The sequence below is a fragment of the Strigops habroptila genome, chromosome 1, assembly GCF_004027225.2.
Source record: "Strigops habroptila isolate Jane chromosome 1, bStrHab1.2.pri, whole genome shotgun sequence".
Lineage (NCBI taxonomy): Eukaryota > Metazoa > Chordata > Aves > Psittaciformes > Psittacidae > Strigops > Strigops habroptila.
In genome coordinates, this window is record NC_044277.2 from 72322626 (window position 1) to 72339966 (window position 17341).

At 36.6% G+C, this 17341-nt stretch overlaps 1 protein-coding gene across 3 annotated transcripts in view; it reads left to right on the forward strand.

The window, feature by feature from the left end:
• Positions 1–17341, forward strand: part of ADCY2 (adenylate cyclase 2) — a 217687-nt gene that overhangs the window by 88835 nt on the left and 111511 nt on the right. For all 3 annotated transcript variants that reach the window (XM_030500578.1, XM_030500588.1, XM_030500594.1), the window contains one exon: positions 16247–16396. In XM_030500578.1, coding sequence (XP_030356438.1) covers positions 16247–16396 — 150 coding nt within the window. The remainder of the gene's footprint in view (positions 1–16246; positions 16397–17341) is intronic.

Consider the following 17341-nt stretch of genomic DNA (forward strand, 5'->3'; position numbering starts at 1 on the left):
ATTTAATTATTTTTCACCTGGAACAGGAGGTACGTTATATCTTCAGTATAAGCCTGGAAACTATTATTGTCCAGGGACAGAAAGTGCCTTAGGGTCTTAAATGTGTTGATCAAGCAGAAGCAAAGGCTAATGTATAGATTACAAAGCCAGAAAGAGCTGTGAGGATCATCGGGTGCCATAGGTCTTGTATAGCTTAACTGAATCAGTTTTTGTTTGCACTCTAGCAGTGGCTCCCCAACTCTTAATCTTGGCCTATTGTAAGTCCACAGTATCTTCTGTGGACCACCATCCGTGTTTGTTACCAAAATTCTAGTTTAAAATCTGATTGCACAGACTAGCTCTGAGCGTCTTACTGTAACTTTAAAAGACCACCATAGCAAATAGAGAATAGTTCAGTAGCTCTTGCAATAGCTGTGAAAACAAGAAGCTCCCACACAAAACACCCTACGAAGTCTGTTTTGTAGTCACTGAGGCAGGGCTGGATTGATAAGCAGACCAAGCATTCTTAGAAAACTGGTCTTGAAAAACCAGTGAGAGGCTGGGGCTTTCCTGCCATGTGAGCTGCATCTCAGTGGCCTTAATTTTGAGAGGAAGAGTTGCTTTACTGACTCACTCGGAGGCAAGGCATGGGCTCCAGATGGTTGGGACTGCTTCATGAGATGCATACAAAGTCAAGGAGGGGGAAGTGATTGACAGAAGGAAGCAGGATGAGATGAGTTGGAATAAAACAGTCTCCTGAGTTGCTCACTGCCAGACGTGACTGAAGTGCAAATAGGTTATTTCAATGTAAAAGAACTGTGACCAAATGTTCGCAGATATTTGTGTGCCTAAAAGCCACTTATGAATATTTTATGAAGTGCTTTGACTTCCACGTGAGTTAGGTACAGATTTCCTGCTTGCCTTACAATGAACTGTGAAGTTTCAGGAGCTCGTACTTCTAGGGTGGGGCACACTACCAGCAGTCTGTGGTACTGAGCGGGCCTTTTGGTCTAGAGACTGACACAAGAAGAGGCTGTAGGGGCTCTGAATAGAGACTTACGTAGAAATGATTGATAATCAGGGGAAAAATGAGGAAGAAATAATACTAGGCAGCAACCCGTGAGTGTTGGTCAGATCAGTATTATGTTCCTCACCTGACAATTCTCATAAAAGTTTCTGGCTGTCCCCCCAGTGCAGTAAGTTTTGACGGTGATTGCATTTGACAACGTTTGAAGCAGCACAAAATGAAGGAAAGCAAAATCTATTTCAGCTCATCTGTTATGGCTCTAAAGAGCCTTTCTGTATCCACTTTGACACCACTGTACCTACACTCCAAATTCCAGATTGATTTGTTTCTCTTAACATAGAGGAAACCTGATTCTATCTTGTGAATGGGTTGTCCTGTCAGAATTAAGGCTTAGAGGTGTTTGCTATGAACTAGGTCATGCTGACCTTAATTAAAGACCAAATCACCATGTATCAGGTAAATGTCACACATTATTTTGATAGTCCCCTGCTGCACCAGTTGCTCCAAAAACTAGCAACTGAGCACAACATAGGCAAGATAAAAGACGTGTATTTAACTTGTTTCCAAAACATCTTTATTCAAATGTAATTTAAATTTCCTCAGTTACGGAAACATTTTCCATGATATGATAGAAGTTCCTTTAACTACCATAAACATGCTAGATGGGAGACAAATCTGGAGTATTTAATTTGTTTGTTTATTTTTAACATCAATAACAGGCATCTCTCATCTACAACACAGCACATGAAAACTTAGTCATTTACCACCTACTCTCCCTTTTGTGGTTGTTTTTTCCTTTTTTGGTGGTTGTTTTTTCCTTTCCCCCTGCAGTTCCTGTATTACATGCTGTTTTGTGCAGCCTGTAATTTCGTCCTTGCCTGGGGACCCACTCTGGCATGGGATCTGGGCAGACTGCCTGGAGCTCACAGGAGGAGAGAGGGGAAGTCGCTGAGCTTTTACAGCAGGGGAAAAGACACTGTCCTTGTAGGCATCACCTTCTCCAGCTCCCTTACCCAGCAAGCTAGCAGGTACTGCTACGCTCGGTCCCGTGATGGAAAGCAAGATGGTCGACAGTTCTGTAATTTGCTAATTTTATTCTACTTTTCCTATCATGGATATAAGGTCATTAATTTTCTTTGCTAAAAAAGGACCTGTGGAGAAAAGAGGTTGTTTGATGGGGGGTAGGATATGATATTTTTGATATTTCAAATATCAAACTATTAAAACAAGCTGACAATATCAAATGTGGAGAGCATAAAAATCATACTTTTTTAGATACGTGTTTAACCATATGAAATTATAATGTGTTGGGTTGTGAGGTGGATTATTGCTTTTTTAAACTTTTGTTTGAATTGACTACTGGTGGTTGTTTGAATCTATCCATTGAGTATTTTCAATCTGACTATAAGCATGTTGCTTGCAATAAGCTCTGTACTGAATATTAAATTAATGTTGAAAGTCTGGTAGAAGATCATTTAAATATCAGATTAAAATTGCCTACAATATAAAAGAGCAGGCAAGCATACAAAGATCTTACGGAAGAATAGACTGCTGAATAAAAGTTCATTAAAGCCAGCTAGATATTTTTTGAGATGCTTTTAGAACAAATTTTAATTAGCTTTTAATGCATAGTCATTAAATATATTAATGAACTGTTCTGTTTTTATTTCTTACTAGTTTAATTCCTGCTAAGCTCTTTGTTTGAGTATTCTTTGATTATTGTGGCATTTGTTTAAAAATTTATCTTATTTTAAGCTCCATTCATTTCACCATTTATTGAACACATATAGCAATTGCTCACTAGCAAAAAATGCTGAAAAAGTCCTGGTTACACTTACAGTATTTTAAAAACATGGAGGAAGTTCCTCTGTCTTTTTCAGCTAGGTTTGACTATTGATTTTTAAAATCTGAATAGACCAATATTTGGTATTGGTCTGATATTTTAATAGGTGTGTGCCCATTACAAACACCAGATAGTGTCATTTCTCTGCCTGTAAGCTGCAGCTAACCCAGCTAGTGTAGGAGTTCCCTTTAAAACATACCTGACATCCCTTCTTTTTACCCATTGAATGCTTGGATTATCTGTAAAGAAAGCAAAACATAAAGATATGTCATGTAGTAGCAGTACAGCATTGATACCCTGTGTAAACAAATTGAATTTTACTCCAGGCTTACTTTCCAAAGTCTTATATTTATTTTTGTAGGGTGGGAAGGTAACAAAAGTTGAAGCGACCTGCACAGGAAAAGCAATTGCATGGTGTCAACATATACTTCATATGCAGTTTTGTTACCTCAGTTCTACCTCCATTTAGAAGACAATAATTAGTATTTTTTACCTGGAGATAAACACTTTAAAGATTATGAGCTTTCAGGTATAACAGTGAAAACAAGACAAAAATAATTTTGTAGTCTTTTGCAGTATTATGTATTGCTCTAGGAAAGATCCTTTTGAGCTTTAACTAAAGAAATTCCAAGGAAAAAGCATTTAATTTTGTAGCATTTGGTACACTCCTAACATACTTAGTGCAGAACCACTGCACCTATTCTGTCAGATCGCTACTTTTGGTGGGTAGGAGGAGTAAAAAAACAGAGGCCAATTCTGAATTTCTCTTGTTGATCAGCATAGTGTTGCTGTCCAGCAGCGGGAGAACAGTGTGTGGCCCAAACCTGAGAGTGCCATTTGCCCAGCTGTACTTCTGTAGAAATTGATTGATACATCGGATGTGTACATTTTCATTAGCCTGGCATGGTGCATTATTATATCCTCACTGTTACTGCACTTACATGTGCATGTGAGGCTGTATCTATGGTTCTTTGGTCTAAGTTGCTGCAGGGTGCTACCAGCCTATAGGCAGCTAGATGAGATACCCTGCATGCTTGCTGTGGTACAGCTTGATCCAGCTGAAAAGCAGCCTAATCAACAACCACACTGGCTGGGAGAAGATAAGGACCAGGAAAAGCAGCCTTACTAAGCCTGAGCAAAGCTCTGTCTAGCTATGCTGTCATCAGCACAGCGGTGGAATGGCTAGGGAAAAATTAATCTAGACCAATGATGTAAGAATATTATAGTAATTTCCAAGCCAACTTCCCCAGCTCCCAGCAATTCCTAGGTGAGAGGTGGTATCTTCGTATTTAATAAAAGTTGGTCAATTATTTTCTGACAAGTTTTCCAGTTGACATAAGGTTAATACAAACTTCAGCTTCCTCAGCATCACATGCCAAGGAACTGCACATTGTCTGTCCTATATGCCTGTTTTATTGACATCCTCTAAATCTTTTACTGTGAGACCAGTGAGCAGTCAATCCCTGCACACTCTGCTCCATCCAGGAGTGTGTTGATCTTCATAATGTTCCCACAATATTGTCCTTTTTCCAAGCTGAAAGATATTCCTTCTGGCTCTTCTCTCCATATATTTTTTTTCTTGTTCCAACTCTTTTGAGAGGGGTAGACTATTACTGTGTGTAATACTCAATATATGGTCATGCTGTGCTTTTACACAGTGGCCTGTTTGGTTGGCTGCTGACAGCTACATAAAGCACTTCCAAGCCTGGGTAGTTTCAAGTATGGCAGTAGTGGGATTCAGGCTAAACTGTTCTCATGAGCCTGGAGTAACTCTTCCATAAGAGAGTGTTTTGTACACCTCAGACTACCTCAAAACAAAAGTGGCTGACCATGGTGTACAGCTACGTCTATGTCCCAGAGAGGATAACAGCATCTCAGCATGTTCTCTGTGACATCCCAAAGGACATCTGAGGGGAGAATTAAGGAGAGGGGATTGGTAATAGGATTGAGTTACCTGCACTGGAGCATGTGATATAATTTGGGAAGGGTTGCTAGGACACTTAATGCTGTAATGTGCTGGTAGTGATGAATGACCACTGCGTTACTGTTGAGCTTTGTGTTCTTGGTCAAAGAAGTTTATTTTCTAAGGCTTTAAACGTTGGGTCTTGGTCTTGCAGTTTGCTGGTTAGCCATTTGCCATACAGATCCACATTTATCGAATATGTAGTGCAATTTGTAACACAGTGGCTCTCAGCTATCAGTCGTGCTCGTTAGCTGCAGGCTGTGCAACTAATTTGTAGTTTCTGTCTTTTATTATGTGGTAGCACAGCTCATTCTTTGCTGAAATGATGTTTTGTTTAAGCTTTTGCCAAATGAATAAAATAATGCTTTTTAAGCAGAATGTGTTTTCATTAAGATGAAACAACCATTATTCATAGTGAGTGCTTCATATGTGATTTGCTTCTTAGGATTTTAAGATTTCTTCACAGAAATATTAACTGTTGGATCATTAAAAATATTTAGGATTAGCTCAGTATAAAATTTTATCTTTTCCAAATTTAAATAGGTAATTTGTTTTCCCAAATGAAATGTAGTATTTACGTCTAAATATATTCATATATATATTAACATCGACTCTATTGTTTGCAAACATATCATAAGTTACATAGAAATTAGTAAAAGAGTTGGTGACTGTATTAGTCATTTTATGTCACTTAAGAAAAAAAAATGTTTCAACGTATTTTGTAATTTGGCCTTCCTAGGGAAGTAAGTCTAAAGGTACAAAAATCAGCTTTCCTAGTAGTTAGCATTGTTAGTCAAAACTCCAGTTTGCTGAAATTACCAATGTTATATCATCTCTGCAGTTTAGAAGGTGAGCTTACACTTAGTAGTACTTCACATGGCAGTTTATAAACTTTCTGATTTTTACCAACATATAATATATATCTAACATATAATGAAAACTGTATTTTCCTTACGTATGTTGAAGCTAAATATTTATACTTATAATTTAATACAGTAAAATAATTTATTGTACAAGCTGATGCACAGGTATAACTTGTTATTCATCAAAGCATATATGAAAACAATGGTTGAAGCCCAAGTCTGGGGATATTGGTGAGTTCTAGAAATGATGATATAGAGGCAACTCTTAAGCATTAATCCATGTGAAATGCTCATGGTGTATAATTGCAGTAACTCGAAATTATGTTTATAAAAGCTATTAATTATTCAGTACACTTTTATTCAGTAGATAAAAGATTCTTGCACGGAACATGGATGAAGCTTGGTATGTTAATTGGCCGGAATATTCCTGCTGATGTATCTGTGCTACAGAAAGTGAATAGATGTCCTAGTCCTGTCTTAGTATGCTATTTTAATGTATAGCAAATAGAAATATATCTCATGAATTTACTCTTTCCTGTCATTGTTTATTTACGAAGCACTGATTATGTTTTCAATATGAATCCAATGAAATTGCTTGAAAATCTTGAAGGCAGTGAACTGAATTTCTTAGGTGAATCATTTTCTGTTAATGAAAATGGAGTGAATTGAATTGCATGTCTTTCCAGGGTAACATGTGAAGTGGTTATACTGCCAGTGCAGCACTGTGTCTGAGTCTTAGTATAAAATGGTGCAAAAAGAAACTGCAACTGTCTGAAAATTATCATTCAAAGTTCATACAACTTTTCTTATGGATAGTCAAAATCAATTGTCCGTATCATGCTGGCTCACAGAAGCCCTGTGGTGCTTGGGTTAGGGCTCAGGAAGGCCTGAGTACTTTGAAAGGGAGCAGATAAAGGTATTTTGTGGAGCTGCCAACATTGCCTGTGTAGCTAAGGGCAGGTGTATCCCCACTGCAGTTGCAAACATGTATAGATGTTTCTGTAGTTAGCACTATGTTGAACAAACTTATTGACTTTCTATTTTGTTAGATAGGTCAGATAGGAGTTTGAACAACATATATCTAAAAGTATGTAATTTATATTAGATCCCATCTAGAGCCATGGCAGTGAATCAAGCCAATCTCCCCTTCCTTGCATGCTCAATCCTTCTTTCAGCAGTTCAGTAATGAAAGGACTTCCAGAGAGTCTCTAAGGCCATTTGACATCCAGATTACAAAATCATTCAGGGAGGACAAGGCCACTGTAGAAAAACAATTTCTGTATCTCTGTTCAGTGAAGAAGAAACTGAAGAAATTCCCACATTAAAATCCTTCTCAGAGGGGTGGGGGAATGAGGGCATATATAGATTGGTCTGTAGTAGACCTTGGTTTCTGAAGACTGTAAGGTAGCAAATGTGAAAATAAAAAAGAGTTCTAGAAAAAGACAGGGACTCTGTGGGTCTGTAAACTCAATTTCTTCATGAGGCAAAAACTGAAGCTGTAAGAATAGAGAATGGGATAAACGCATTCTATTTTGAAATAGAAAACTATTTCACTAAAAATATATTGAAGTTGTCAAAATACATCAGCAAACACTCAGATGAGGCTGATTTAATTGATTGATAGCTCTACTATATTTCCAAAAGACTTTTGGAAGAGTTCTTTGCCCAAGCCTCTTCAATGCACTGAGTAGCTGGGAGGGAAGATCCATGCATGAATAAATAATTCTTTAAAAGACAAGGAACAGAAGATAGGAGTGAATGGTAGGTTCTTATATTCAGACTTAAAGAATAGAACAAGTGTGGAAGCATGGAAAATGTCTCTTCTCTGGACAAGTAACTGTTTGTTTAATAATTGCTGTCAGCTAATTTAAGGTATTAGCCTATTCCTAAGAATGCTCTGTAGGATTTTAGTATGTAAGGTATAACCACATGCTGCTATATAGGGACTATCACTGATACTGGTATGAATGTTGAGGTACTGTGCTAACTTTCAAGATTGTTAGAATATATCCCCACAATGCATGTGCTTTAGAAAAAACTGTTTCAGGGTGTCCAACGTGCTTCACGCTGAGGCTTTGGAATAGAAAGCCTGACCTGACTAATGACATCGTGGCATTTTTGAGGCATGAAGGAAAAAAAATTTCTTTTTTGTAAAGGTGGAATAAGTTGGTAGCAGCAGCATGAAGAGGTTTTAATATTTACTTCATTCCTTCCTGAATGTAAACCAAATTAAGTACTATCTTTGTCTCGACTTGCTGACTCTTGATAGCATTCCGCTGACACCAGAAAATTGAACTTTAAGTTTTTCTGAGAGTAAATTTTCCTGTTAGATGTTTTCCAGTTAAGAATTAATGCTGATTGATCTCAGTATAGTTCAAAATGCTAACCAAGGTCCTTAAAAACATTGCACATACGTATAAGAGTATGATCATTCAAAGCTTTGGCTCTGAGGACATTCTGGAATCAGTTTAATCCAGTTCTGTGGGTCATCACTTTCCTTGGTTATACACCACTATTGTTATTCTCCCTTCTGCTCCATATCATTCTTCATGAAGTACGTAGCCAAAGACCAGTGTTTCCTAGTACAGGCTGCCAAATTATGAAAAATTAACTTGATAAAAGTTTGTCAAAATCATCAGACAAGCAGCACAAATACTTGAGGAATATTTCCTATTAAAAAGCTTATCCAGTTCATTGTCAATACTGATAGAGAAAAATATTACCTAAGAATTTTCATCAGGGACTGTAGCAATAGGACAAGAGGGAATGGGTTTAAACTTAAATGGGGCAAGTTCAGGATAGATATAAGGAAGAAGTTCTTTACTGTGAGGGTGGTGAGGCACTGGAATGGGTTGCCCTACATAATGGTAAATGCTCCATCCCTGGCAATGTTCAAGGCCGGGCTGGACAGAGCCTTGGGCGACATGGTCTAGTGTGAGGTGTCCCTGCCCATGGCAGGGGGGTTGGAAGTGGATGATCTTAAGGTCCTTTCCAGCCCTAACTATTCTATGATTTTATGAAGAAAAACATTCATATATAAATCATAATTTAATTTAGAGATCATAAAAAATTCTATTTCAAAATGTCTGATTACTGGTGTCTATCAATTAGATTAAAGCACATATTAATTGCCAACAGTTTTCAATGCAATAAAAAATTATGAGTATATGTTCTTACTGTAATTTATCCATGTAATACTAAACTATCCATTGATTGCATTGTATATTGATAACTGAGAGTATGTAGCATATGTAATATGCAGTGCAGTTACACACAGTGTGAACTACAGTGATTGGAGAAAGAAGCTGAAATAATCATTGTGGTTTTGAGTGTAATCTCATTTCCAGTTAGGCATGACAGAAGTTAGTAGATTAATAACGAGCACATATGTGAGTGTCAGTTCATTTATCTGTTTGTCCTGCCTTTTCCTGGTAGGTTTTGAACTTATTGATTAATTTCTATAAAACTCGCCTTGAAGGGGAGATGTTTAGAGATATATAATGTATGAAGAAATTTCATGAAGGCTGGTAGATAATAAAAGGAAATAAACTTCATGAAGACTGCTAGATAGTACAGGAGAGATAGACTAGTAATACTCCAGCTGAAGGAAAGTAAGGAAAAATCTACTGTGACACATTTAACTTGGCAGCATATTGCTGTAAGTAAATACCTTTATATTACAGATTTTAGTCTTTCTTTTAAAGAGTGATTAATTAATTTCTTGAAATTAATTTCTTGAAAAAGACTGAGTGTATCTCAAAAATCAGACACGGGACTATTGGTGTAATATATCAAAGGTTGGTATATTACCCTATAGGGTGGTTTTTGTTTGTTTTTTTAAGAAGAAACCTGTTTAAGTTTTATGGTCTTAAATGTCTTTTTTTTATAGCATGCTAGTACTCATTCCTATATCAGATACGGGACTTAAAAATTAGTATCAGTGTTTTGGGGTAAGCATTTTAGTTTTTAAGATGGATGAGAATGTCAGTTGTTTACAGATTCTGCTTCCAAAATTCAAGGCAAACCCGAAGTTACTGCTAGTTTTACCTAAATATATATCTGAATAGATTTGAATTTTAGATTTTTTTTTGTTGTTGTTCATTTGTTTCAACTAATTGTACATTAAAATGTGTTTAAGCAGCTTTAATAGTAAAGAAATAGAATTATCCTAGAGGTGCATGTAAACACAATCAGACCTCACTGTAGGCAGGAAGGGGAATGCAGTTCCAGGGGGGCTGGCTGGTTTCTTCTGTGTGAAAAGAGTATGAGTTCCCCTCTTGAAAAATTTATTTTAGATTCAAAATGTGAAAAGTCATTAATTAGAGTCAATGATATTGATTATGCATATTACAAAGAAGTGATCTAAAGGGACCATAGTTCTGATTCATGTTTCTAGTGTATTTTTCCTGGATTCAATTCAAGAGCTTACAGTTTGTGATCTATTTTCTTCTGTACTGGCATATAGATAGGCTCTGTGTATGCGCAGGGCTGAATAAAATAAATCCAGTAATTCCACAGAACAGCCTGGAGCGATGAGAAGCTTCAGTCTCTAATAATGATAAAAAGAAAATCACATCAAATAACACAGATATTACAAAAAAAGGAATATCCTGCTGGTGTCCACAATGCTCTGATTTCATAAGCTGCAAAGAAATTACACATCATACAAATTAGAAGAGCAGCATCACAGCTTTGTGGTTTGTAAAATGACATGTATTTCCCTTCCACAAAGGGACTTTTTACCAAGTTTATTTTGGCACTGAAAGTATGGAGCAGTTTGCTGATGTCCGGAATAATGAGTAGTTCAGATTGTTGTTTTTTAGTTGACTCTCAGATATTTTGAGAAGTCAGGTTGTTGGGGGTTTTTTTGGTGTTGGTTTTTGGGTTTTGGGTTTTGTTTTTTTTTTTTTTAATTGGGCTGTTTCTTGCAAAATTGCAGGGTTTTTTTTTCTACTTATCTTTCTGAAAAACATTTGAGAATCTCCTTGATATAGACAAAGGTTCTGGGGGTACTAGAGCTTCCTATTTCTTCTCTCCATCTGTAGTGTGTTCTTACTCCGTCCTTTGTGAGTATTTAAGGATTTAAATACCTTTTACCTTTCAAAGTATAAAATATAATGTTGCAGTCATTAAAGAAATGGATTTTTACTCTTAATTCCTGAATATTTATGGTAAAGATGGCAACTTAGTGAACTCACTAAGACAAATATGGGAAAAGGCCAGTTGTTACACTGTGTAACAGCAGCTCGTGGACCAGGCACCATTTGATCACTAGTTTTATGCCAGCAATCTTTGGTCTTTTTGAGGAGTTTGAAGTACTGTATAAGTAAGGAAATAATGGGCAAAGGGATACAAATCCATAGGAATCCAGACTTTATTAACTTTGCTACTGACCAAATTGCTTCGTTTTGAAACAGTGGTTGCTATATGGGCAAACTGTCTCCTGTTTTCAATTCTGTCATCCTTCTTGTGAGTTAATCATAAAGCTATAGATATTGCTGACACTGAAATGTATTAAAATGTCGGAACTCCTCATTCTGGACCTCCATAGGTCTGGAAATGTGAAAGAAAAATGTCAACAGTGTATGACTGGCCACATCTCCGTGAGCGAGTGTTGCATGGAATAGCTGGAGAACCTTCTGAACACATGTACTTAAAATAATAGTATTTCACATAGTACATCATGACCATGTGAATGACTAATTTACATGGTAGCTAAGCATTTCCTTCTCAAATGCTGCTTTTCAGTTTCTACCCTGTGGTGTTCTTACTAGCTGAATTTTGCCTGAGTCTAAAACTGTATAGGTTCCAAAGAAGTATAGACTTGTTTCCTAGCTTGGCTAGTCACACTACAGATCATCAAATGAAAGATCAAATGGGGGAGAGACAATTCATCTTTGCAGAGCTAAAGAATTTGCATGTTGGCAATGACACAAGAATTCTTTTTTTTCTCCCATTAATTTCCATGCAGACATTATAAATGATAGCCTTTCTTGCCCACCCCTCAGCTTTCATTTCCTCAGCTTTCTTGTCCAGAATAAAAATGGAGTCTATTAAAAAAAAAAAAAAAAAAATCAATTGTTTGTGTTGGGGTTTGGAGTAAAAATGCTGTTCATGCAAGAATTGCAGGAAAGATATGTGCAATAGCTAAGAAGAAAGAAATGCAACAAAAAAACCCCCTCATAAACTGGAGGCTTTCCACATAGGGAAATTCTGTAGAGAACTCTGATTTTTATATTCAGTATTTGAACAGCAGTTACTAACGTATTAACAAATAATTTATGCTTCAGTTCAGAAGCAGCAGCTGATATAATTCTTTTATCTAGCATAGTACTTGTATACATATACCTTTGTAGGCAGTTTTCATCAGTTGAACTTCTGTATAATACACTGCATTTTTTTGAGCAACTCAGTGAAGTTTAGTACTCTCTTGAGAAATTAGTCATAGCTACTTTGTCTTCATTTGCTTTTAAATACAGTCTATTTTGGTACTTAAGCACTAGACATCAGATTACTATATATTCACTGATACTGAAAAATACATGTGTTTGAATGTAAATATACGATTTAGAAAATGCCCCATTGTCTGGAAGTACATACAGTTTTGTATAGGTCAGAAGAGATGGAAGAGAGATCAGGCATGATAACGTCCCTTAAGTGATTAGAAATACAAGCTGGTACTTGGAGTACCTAAGAGATACTTCCCAGAGGTATCTTGGTGTTCCTTGCATTAATTTTTGGCTGATACTTAGATCACCTTCTGTAGACGTTGACTTTATTCATTGATTGAGCAGAAACTTCACTATAGTGTACACTTCATGGGTATATCTAAAGGGGCACAGATGGCGCAGGAGATGGATTTGCCTCTTCACTGACTGTACAGAGATTAGAACTTCTGCTATGTGACTCAGTGTTTCCATATGGTGAATTGAATGGGAGCTTACTAGAGTGTATGTACATTGTGGGGTGGGGTTTTTTTGATATAGCATCTGTTTGTAAAGGAGATTAATTAGGTTCATACAACACTGTCTTTGAGGTCACCATGGTCATTTTCTGCTGTTGAGTTACATCGCTGTTTATACCCCTCTCTGCAGCTCAGGCTTATCGTCCTTGGCAGAAGCCCCCACAAAGCTGTGTAGTCTATTCAGGTGCCCCTTAATTCTGTTATAGAGGTTTCTTGGCTATGTTATCTGCATAATTGATCAGAGCTCTTGCAGCAAGATAGATTTTCTTACCAGAAGATTCACCACATTTTCTCTTATTATCCAATATTCATCTGGGGGGGGGGGGGGGGGGGGAGGCAGGCGTCAAGAGAGAAAAAAAATAAAAAGGGAAGAGAAAGAGCTGCAGAGTCGTAGCCTAGAGAAATAACAAGGTAGAAGACTGATCCAACACAGGATTTCTCTCTAAGTGCTTCAGTACTGGTAGGATTCGCAGCATGGGGTCTTCTCAGAGCAGGTGCCTGAACAGAGGGAACTTTTTGTACAGTTGCATTCTGATTAGAGTACTTGCTTAGGAAATGGGAAGCTCAGTTAATTTATTTAATTTTTTTTTTGACTAATAAGAACTTTGAACCTGTTCCTTCTGGGAGAATGCCCATGAGACTTTAGAGCAAACGTGGGATCAAGCTCATCTCCAGCTCATATGTTGAAACTGGGCCACAGTTCAGAAGAAAATGCCAGACTTAGAGAAGTGAAATACTGAGTAAGAAGGATATATGTTTTTATTTTGTTTAGTAATGCTTATTACATTTCTCATTTAACAGTCCATAGAAAATACGTATTTCACTCAGTAAATCTTCAGTGACACATGCAGATATATTCACTGAAGCCAAACTACGTACAGGCAAAAATCTGTTGGTTTGACTCAGAAACCAGTTGATCCATTTCTTGGAAATTTTTTTTCTAAATTAATACATTAACACATTTCTGAATGAACTCCATGCTAGCCAAAAGAATTAATGATGTTTTGAACACAGTTTCCATCTACTTATTCACTTTTACGCTTACGTGTGACATCTACACTAAGTATGGCAATGGCTGAGATATGAGTTGTCTTTGAACAGCCTAATTCAGGTACTGGAATCCAGAACAGAGCTTCATGTGGGCTGAATTACCCCATTGAGAATCTGAAAAGCCTGGTTAATTAGCTTCCTTACCTGTCAGTCACTTGTTTCCATCTATTTTCTCACTTCAGCTAGTTCAGTCATAAAACTGTAATCTGTTTTTCTATGGCTGTGAAGATGATACTCATAATTTACTCCTCCATCTACCCATCACAGTATTTTATTATTTCTATTCAGATTGGTTATATTCCTGAAGTTTTGTTTTAAATAGTCTATAACTTTATGAAGTTGGACAATGCATTTATCGTTTGCGTGCATCTTTTCAATAATGATCTCTACATAGAGATTATGACAGCACACTGTTGATTTCAGTTCAGTTCAGTGTTCGTTTTGTTACTAAACCTTCCCACTGCATATCTGAGAATTTCTCTGCCTAACAATCTTTATTTTCAGGCATTTGTTCTCATTTCAAAATTTCATTTCAAAAACTGTCAGTGATTGCCAGTTGGAACACCCTACCCCTGCACTGTAATCTGTCAGACAAGATCTTTGTTCACTAAGAGTGCCATGACGTTGCTGACATCAAAGCAGAATCAAGCAGTTGTGATTAACAAAGAAATACAAAAGTATTTTGAGTTCAGATGTTTTTCTACACCATCATCTCTTACTTTTTTTTTTTTTTTTTTTTAATTACTGGCTTTTGTGAAAGGTTTCATTTAAACCATTTCTTATCCCTCTATTTCATAACATAAATTCTTTGGAGAAAGTGAAATATTTAGATTTTTCTCCTTGTTTTTACATTTAGTCATAGAATTATAGAGTAGTTAGGGTTGGAAAGGACCTTAAGGTAGTTCCAACCCCCAAATATTTACATATTTTAGAAAAATTTAAGAACTCAGATGTTGCTTTTAGAAACATTATAATCCCATGATCATAAAGTTTTAGGGAAAGATAGATAGAAAAGTTTTATCACATTTAAAACATCACTCCTTTTTGTGGCAAAGGTGTATAGTTCTAGTTTTTAGGTCAGAGGAACCATGAGAGGCGAGATGTCAGGCATGTCACAGATGGAGGAAAAGGTATTGCCTGTAGTGATGATATAGTTTGTGTGGAAAATAAAAACATTCCTTTAAAACTTTCATTTTACAGTGTGCGTTTATAAAAGGAGCATTAAAACTCCCTTTTTTTTTATATAATAAAAAGAGATGATCGTTTTTGTGAAATCAAAGAGATGCATTTCTGTTAATAGGAAAATGTATCTCTTCTCTGAACCACTATCACATACTGTTGTTTGTTTTTTTTTTCTGTCATCTCTTTCTCTTTCACTCAAGATTGTCTACTACATAGATACACCAAAACCAACCAATGAACCAACCAACTGGGGAAATCTATCATAAACCTCATGACTAGATTAACTTTGGAGAACTACTGAAATTTTAGCCTCCTTTCTTCCTCCTTCCCTTCCAGGTCATGTATACTATGACATCATGTAGTACTTGTAATCCAGGCTATAACCATATAAGGCCTTACAGATAGAGACCTGCTCTGACCAGATTCAGCTGTATCTTTTCCATTGAATTAAGAATTGGTTTCATTACTGTGTTTCTTCTGCTCTAGGTGAGCTAGGATGGGTAAATGTGTCTTTTTTTGCAGCAGTAGACTGGGGGCAGTTGAAAGTACTAGTATCACCACATAGTATTCTGTCCCTTTCAAGAGTTCAAGCACAGGAAAGGCCTGCCTCTCTCCTCTCCTTACTCTCTGAAATGTCACTGATGATTACTAAATAAAAGTGTATTCTTTAAGCGAACTTATTTCTCATGTTCATGTGTTGCTGTGTACACTGAGCACCTAATGCTGTAAGTTTGACCGTAAATCTTATAGATTTAGTCAAATGCAGTTCTTCGGTAGTAGTGAAAAGTATATTCTAGTAGAGAGATGTCATATCTCACTAATTAAACGTTGCTTACCATCACCAAGGCTAATATTTATAGTTGACTGACAGATAATAGTGGGTCAGGCTGAGGTAAAATGCAGGTCATGCTGTTGATGTAGGTGGAACTTTTCACCCCTTAATCATATGGCACTGCAGAAGAAAATGTCTTGCCAAAAGAGCATGGCAATAACATGGCCTCTGATGTTGTTATTAGGAGCTATAGCTATTGTTTTATATCAGTAGATCATGATCCCACCCAATTAATATTCAGCAGTGGATGTAGAACATGAGCTGAATTTATTTTTCAGAAAATGTGTGCCTCATTGAGTAGGAAAACATGTTGTTCATTATCATTCTTATTTAAACCTAAATCAAAATGGTATTATTGCTTGGGATTATGCCACTAATTGTGATGGCTTTTGGAAAGGCTTTTTGGAACCTTTTCTAGAATCAAACAAAAGCAAAATGCATAACTGCAGCAATCTTTCATTGCAGGTTAGGATTATATTCTGTTAATTTATTTACATACATTTCCTGACATTTTTTTCTTTTTTTTTTTCTTTAACGCCCTAGATACTGGCAAATGTAATCATTTTTATCTGCGGAAACTTGGCAGGAGCATACCACAAGCACCTTATGGAACTTGCGCTGCAGCAGACCTATCAGGACACATGCAACTGCATCAAATCCCGTATCAAGTTAGAATTTGAGAAGAGGCAACAGGTAAAATCACAGCCATGTCTGGGTCTTTTTTGCTGTTTTCACACTATTCTCGTATTCATCACTATATAATCCAATTTGCTAATGCAAGAACACTTAATGAGTTAGTTACTAAACAAAATATGCAAAGTCTTTTGAATAAGATTGTGCACGATTTCCATCTGAATATAAGAAGGTATTATAATTGTGTTGTCAAATACATGTTTTCTTTAATTTGTCCTATAAGAATATTTTATGATAAAGTTAAAAATATTTTATAGATATATATATAGAGTCTGTTTGCACACCATCCCTTTTGTTGTTCTCATTGAATGATCTGAGATGTGCTTGTGCGCTTTGTGTATCTTCAGTTCTTTGTGCCCAAGACCAATACTGCAAAATTACTGCAAGAAGATATCACTGCACTGTTTTTGAAAAATATTTGAACCTATAATACTGATGAATCATGTGATACAGCTCTAGGGGTCAGGTATGTTAAGAGGAGCTGGGGGAATTGCATAATGAGACTATCTGTCATTTATTGTAGCAGCTGAATAAAAGGCTTCTCTGATTGCTTTATTTAGTTCTTTTTCTCTTTGCAAGTTCTGTACAGTGCCTATCATCCTGACAGATAGGTGCTTCATTTAAAGGAATTTGAAATACAAATTAGTTCATCAAGTAGTAAAGAAGATAGGTATATTTTGTTTTGAAGGTCACCAGACTCAAACTTCTATGAACTGTTAAGGGTCAGAGAATAAAGCCTTCACTGACACATCTCTGTTGTCACAAAAAGTGCAGATGTACACCTCATATGTCGCAGCTGACCTTAACTGTCACGTCTGTCTCACAAATACCTGTAACCATATTAAATCAAGGTTTTCAAGATCCATAACCAACACTTCTTTTCCAGGAAAAGCAAATGGAGAGACGATACCAGGACTTTAATAGGCCATGTGTGCATGCAGAGGG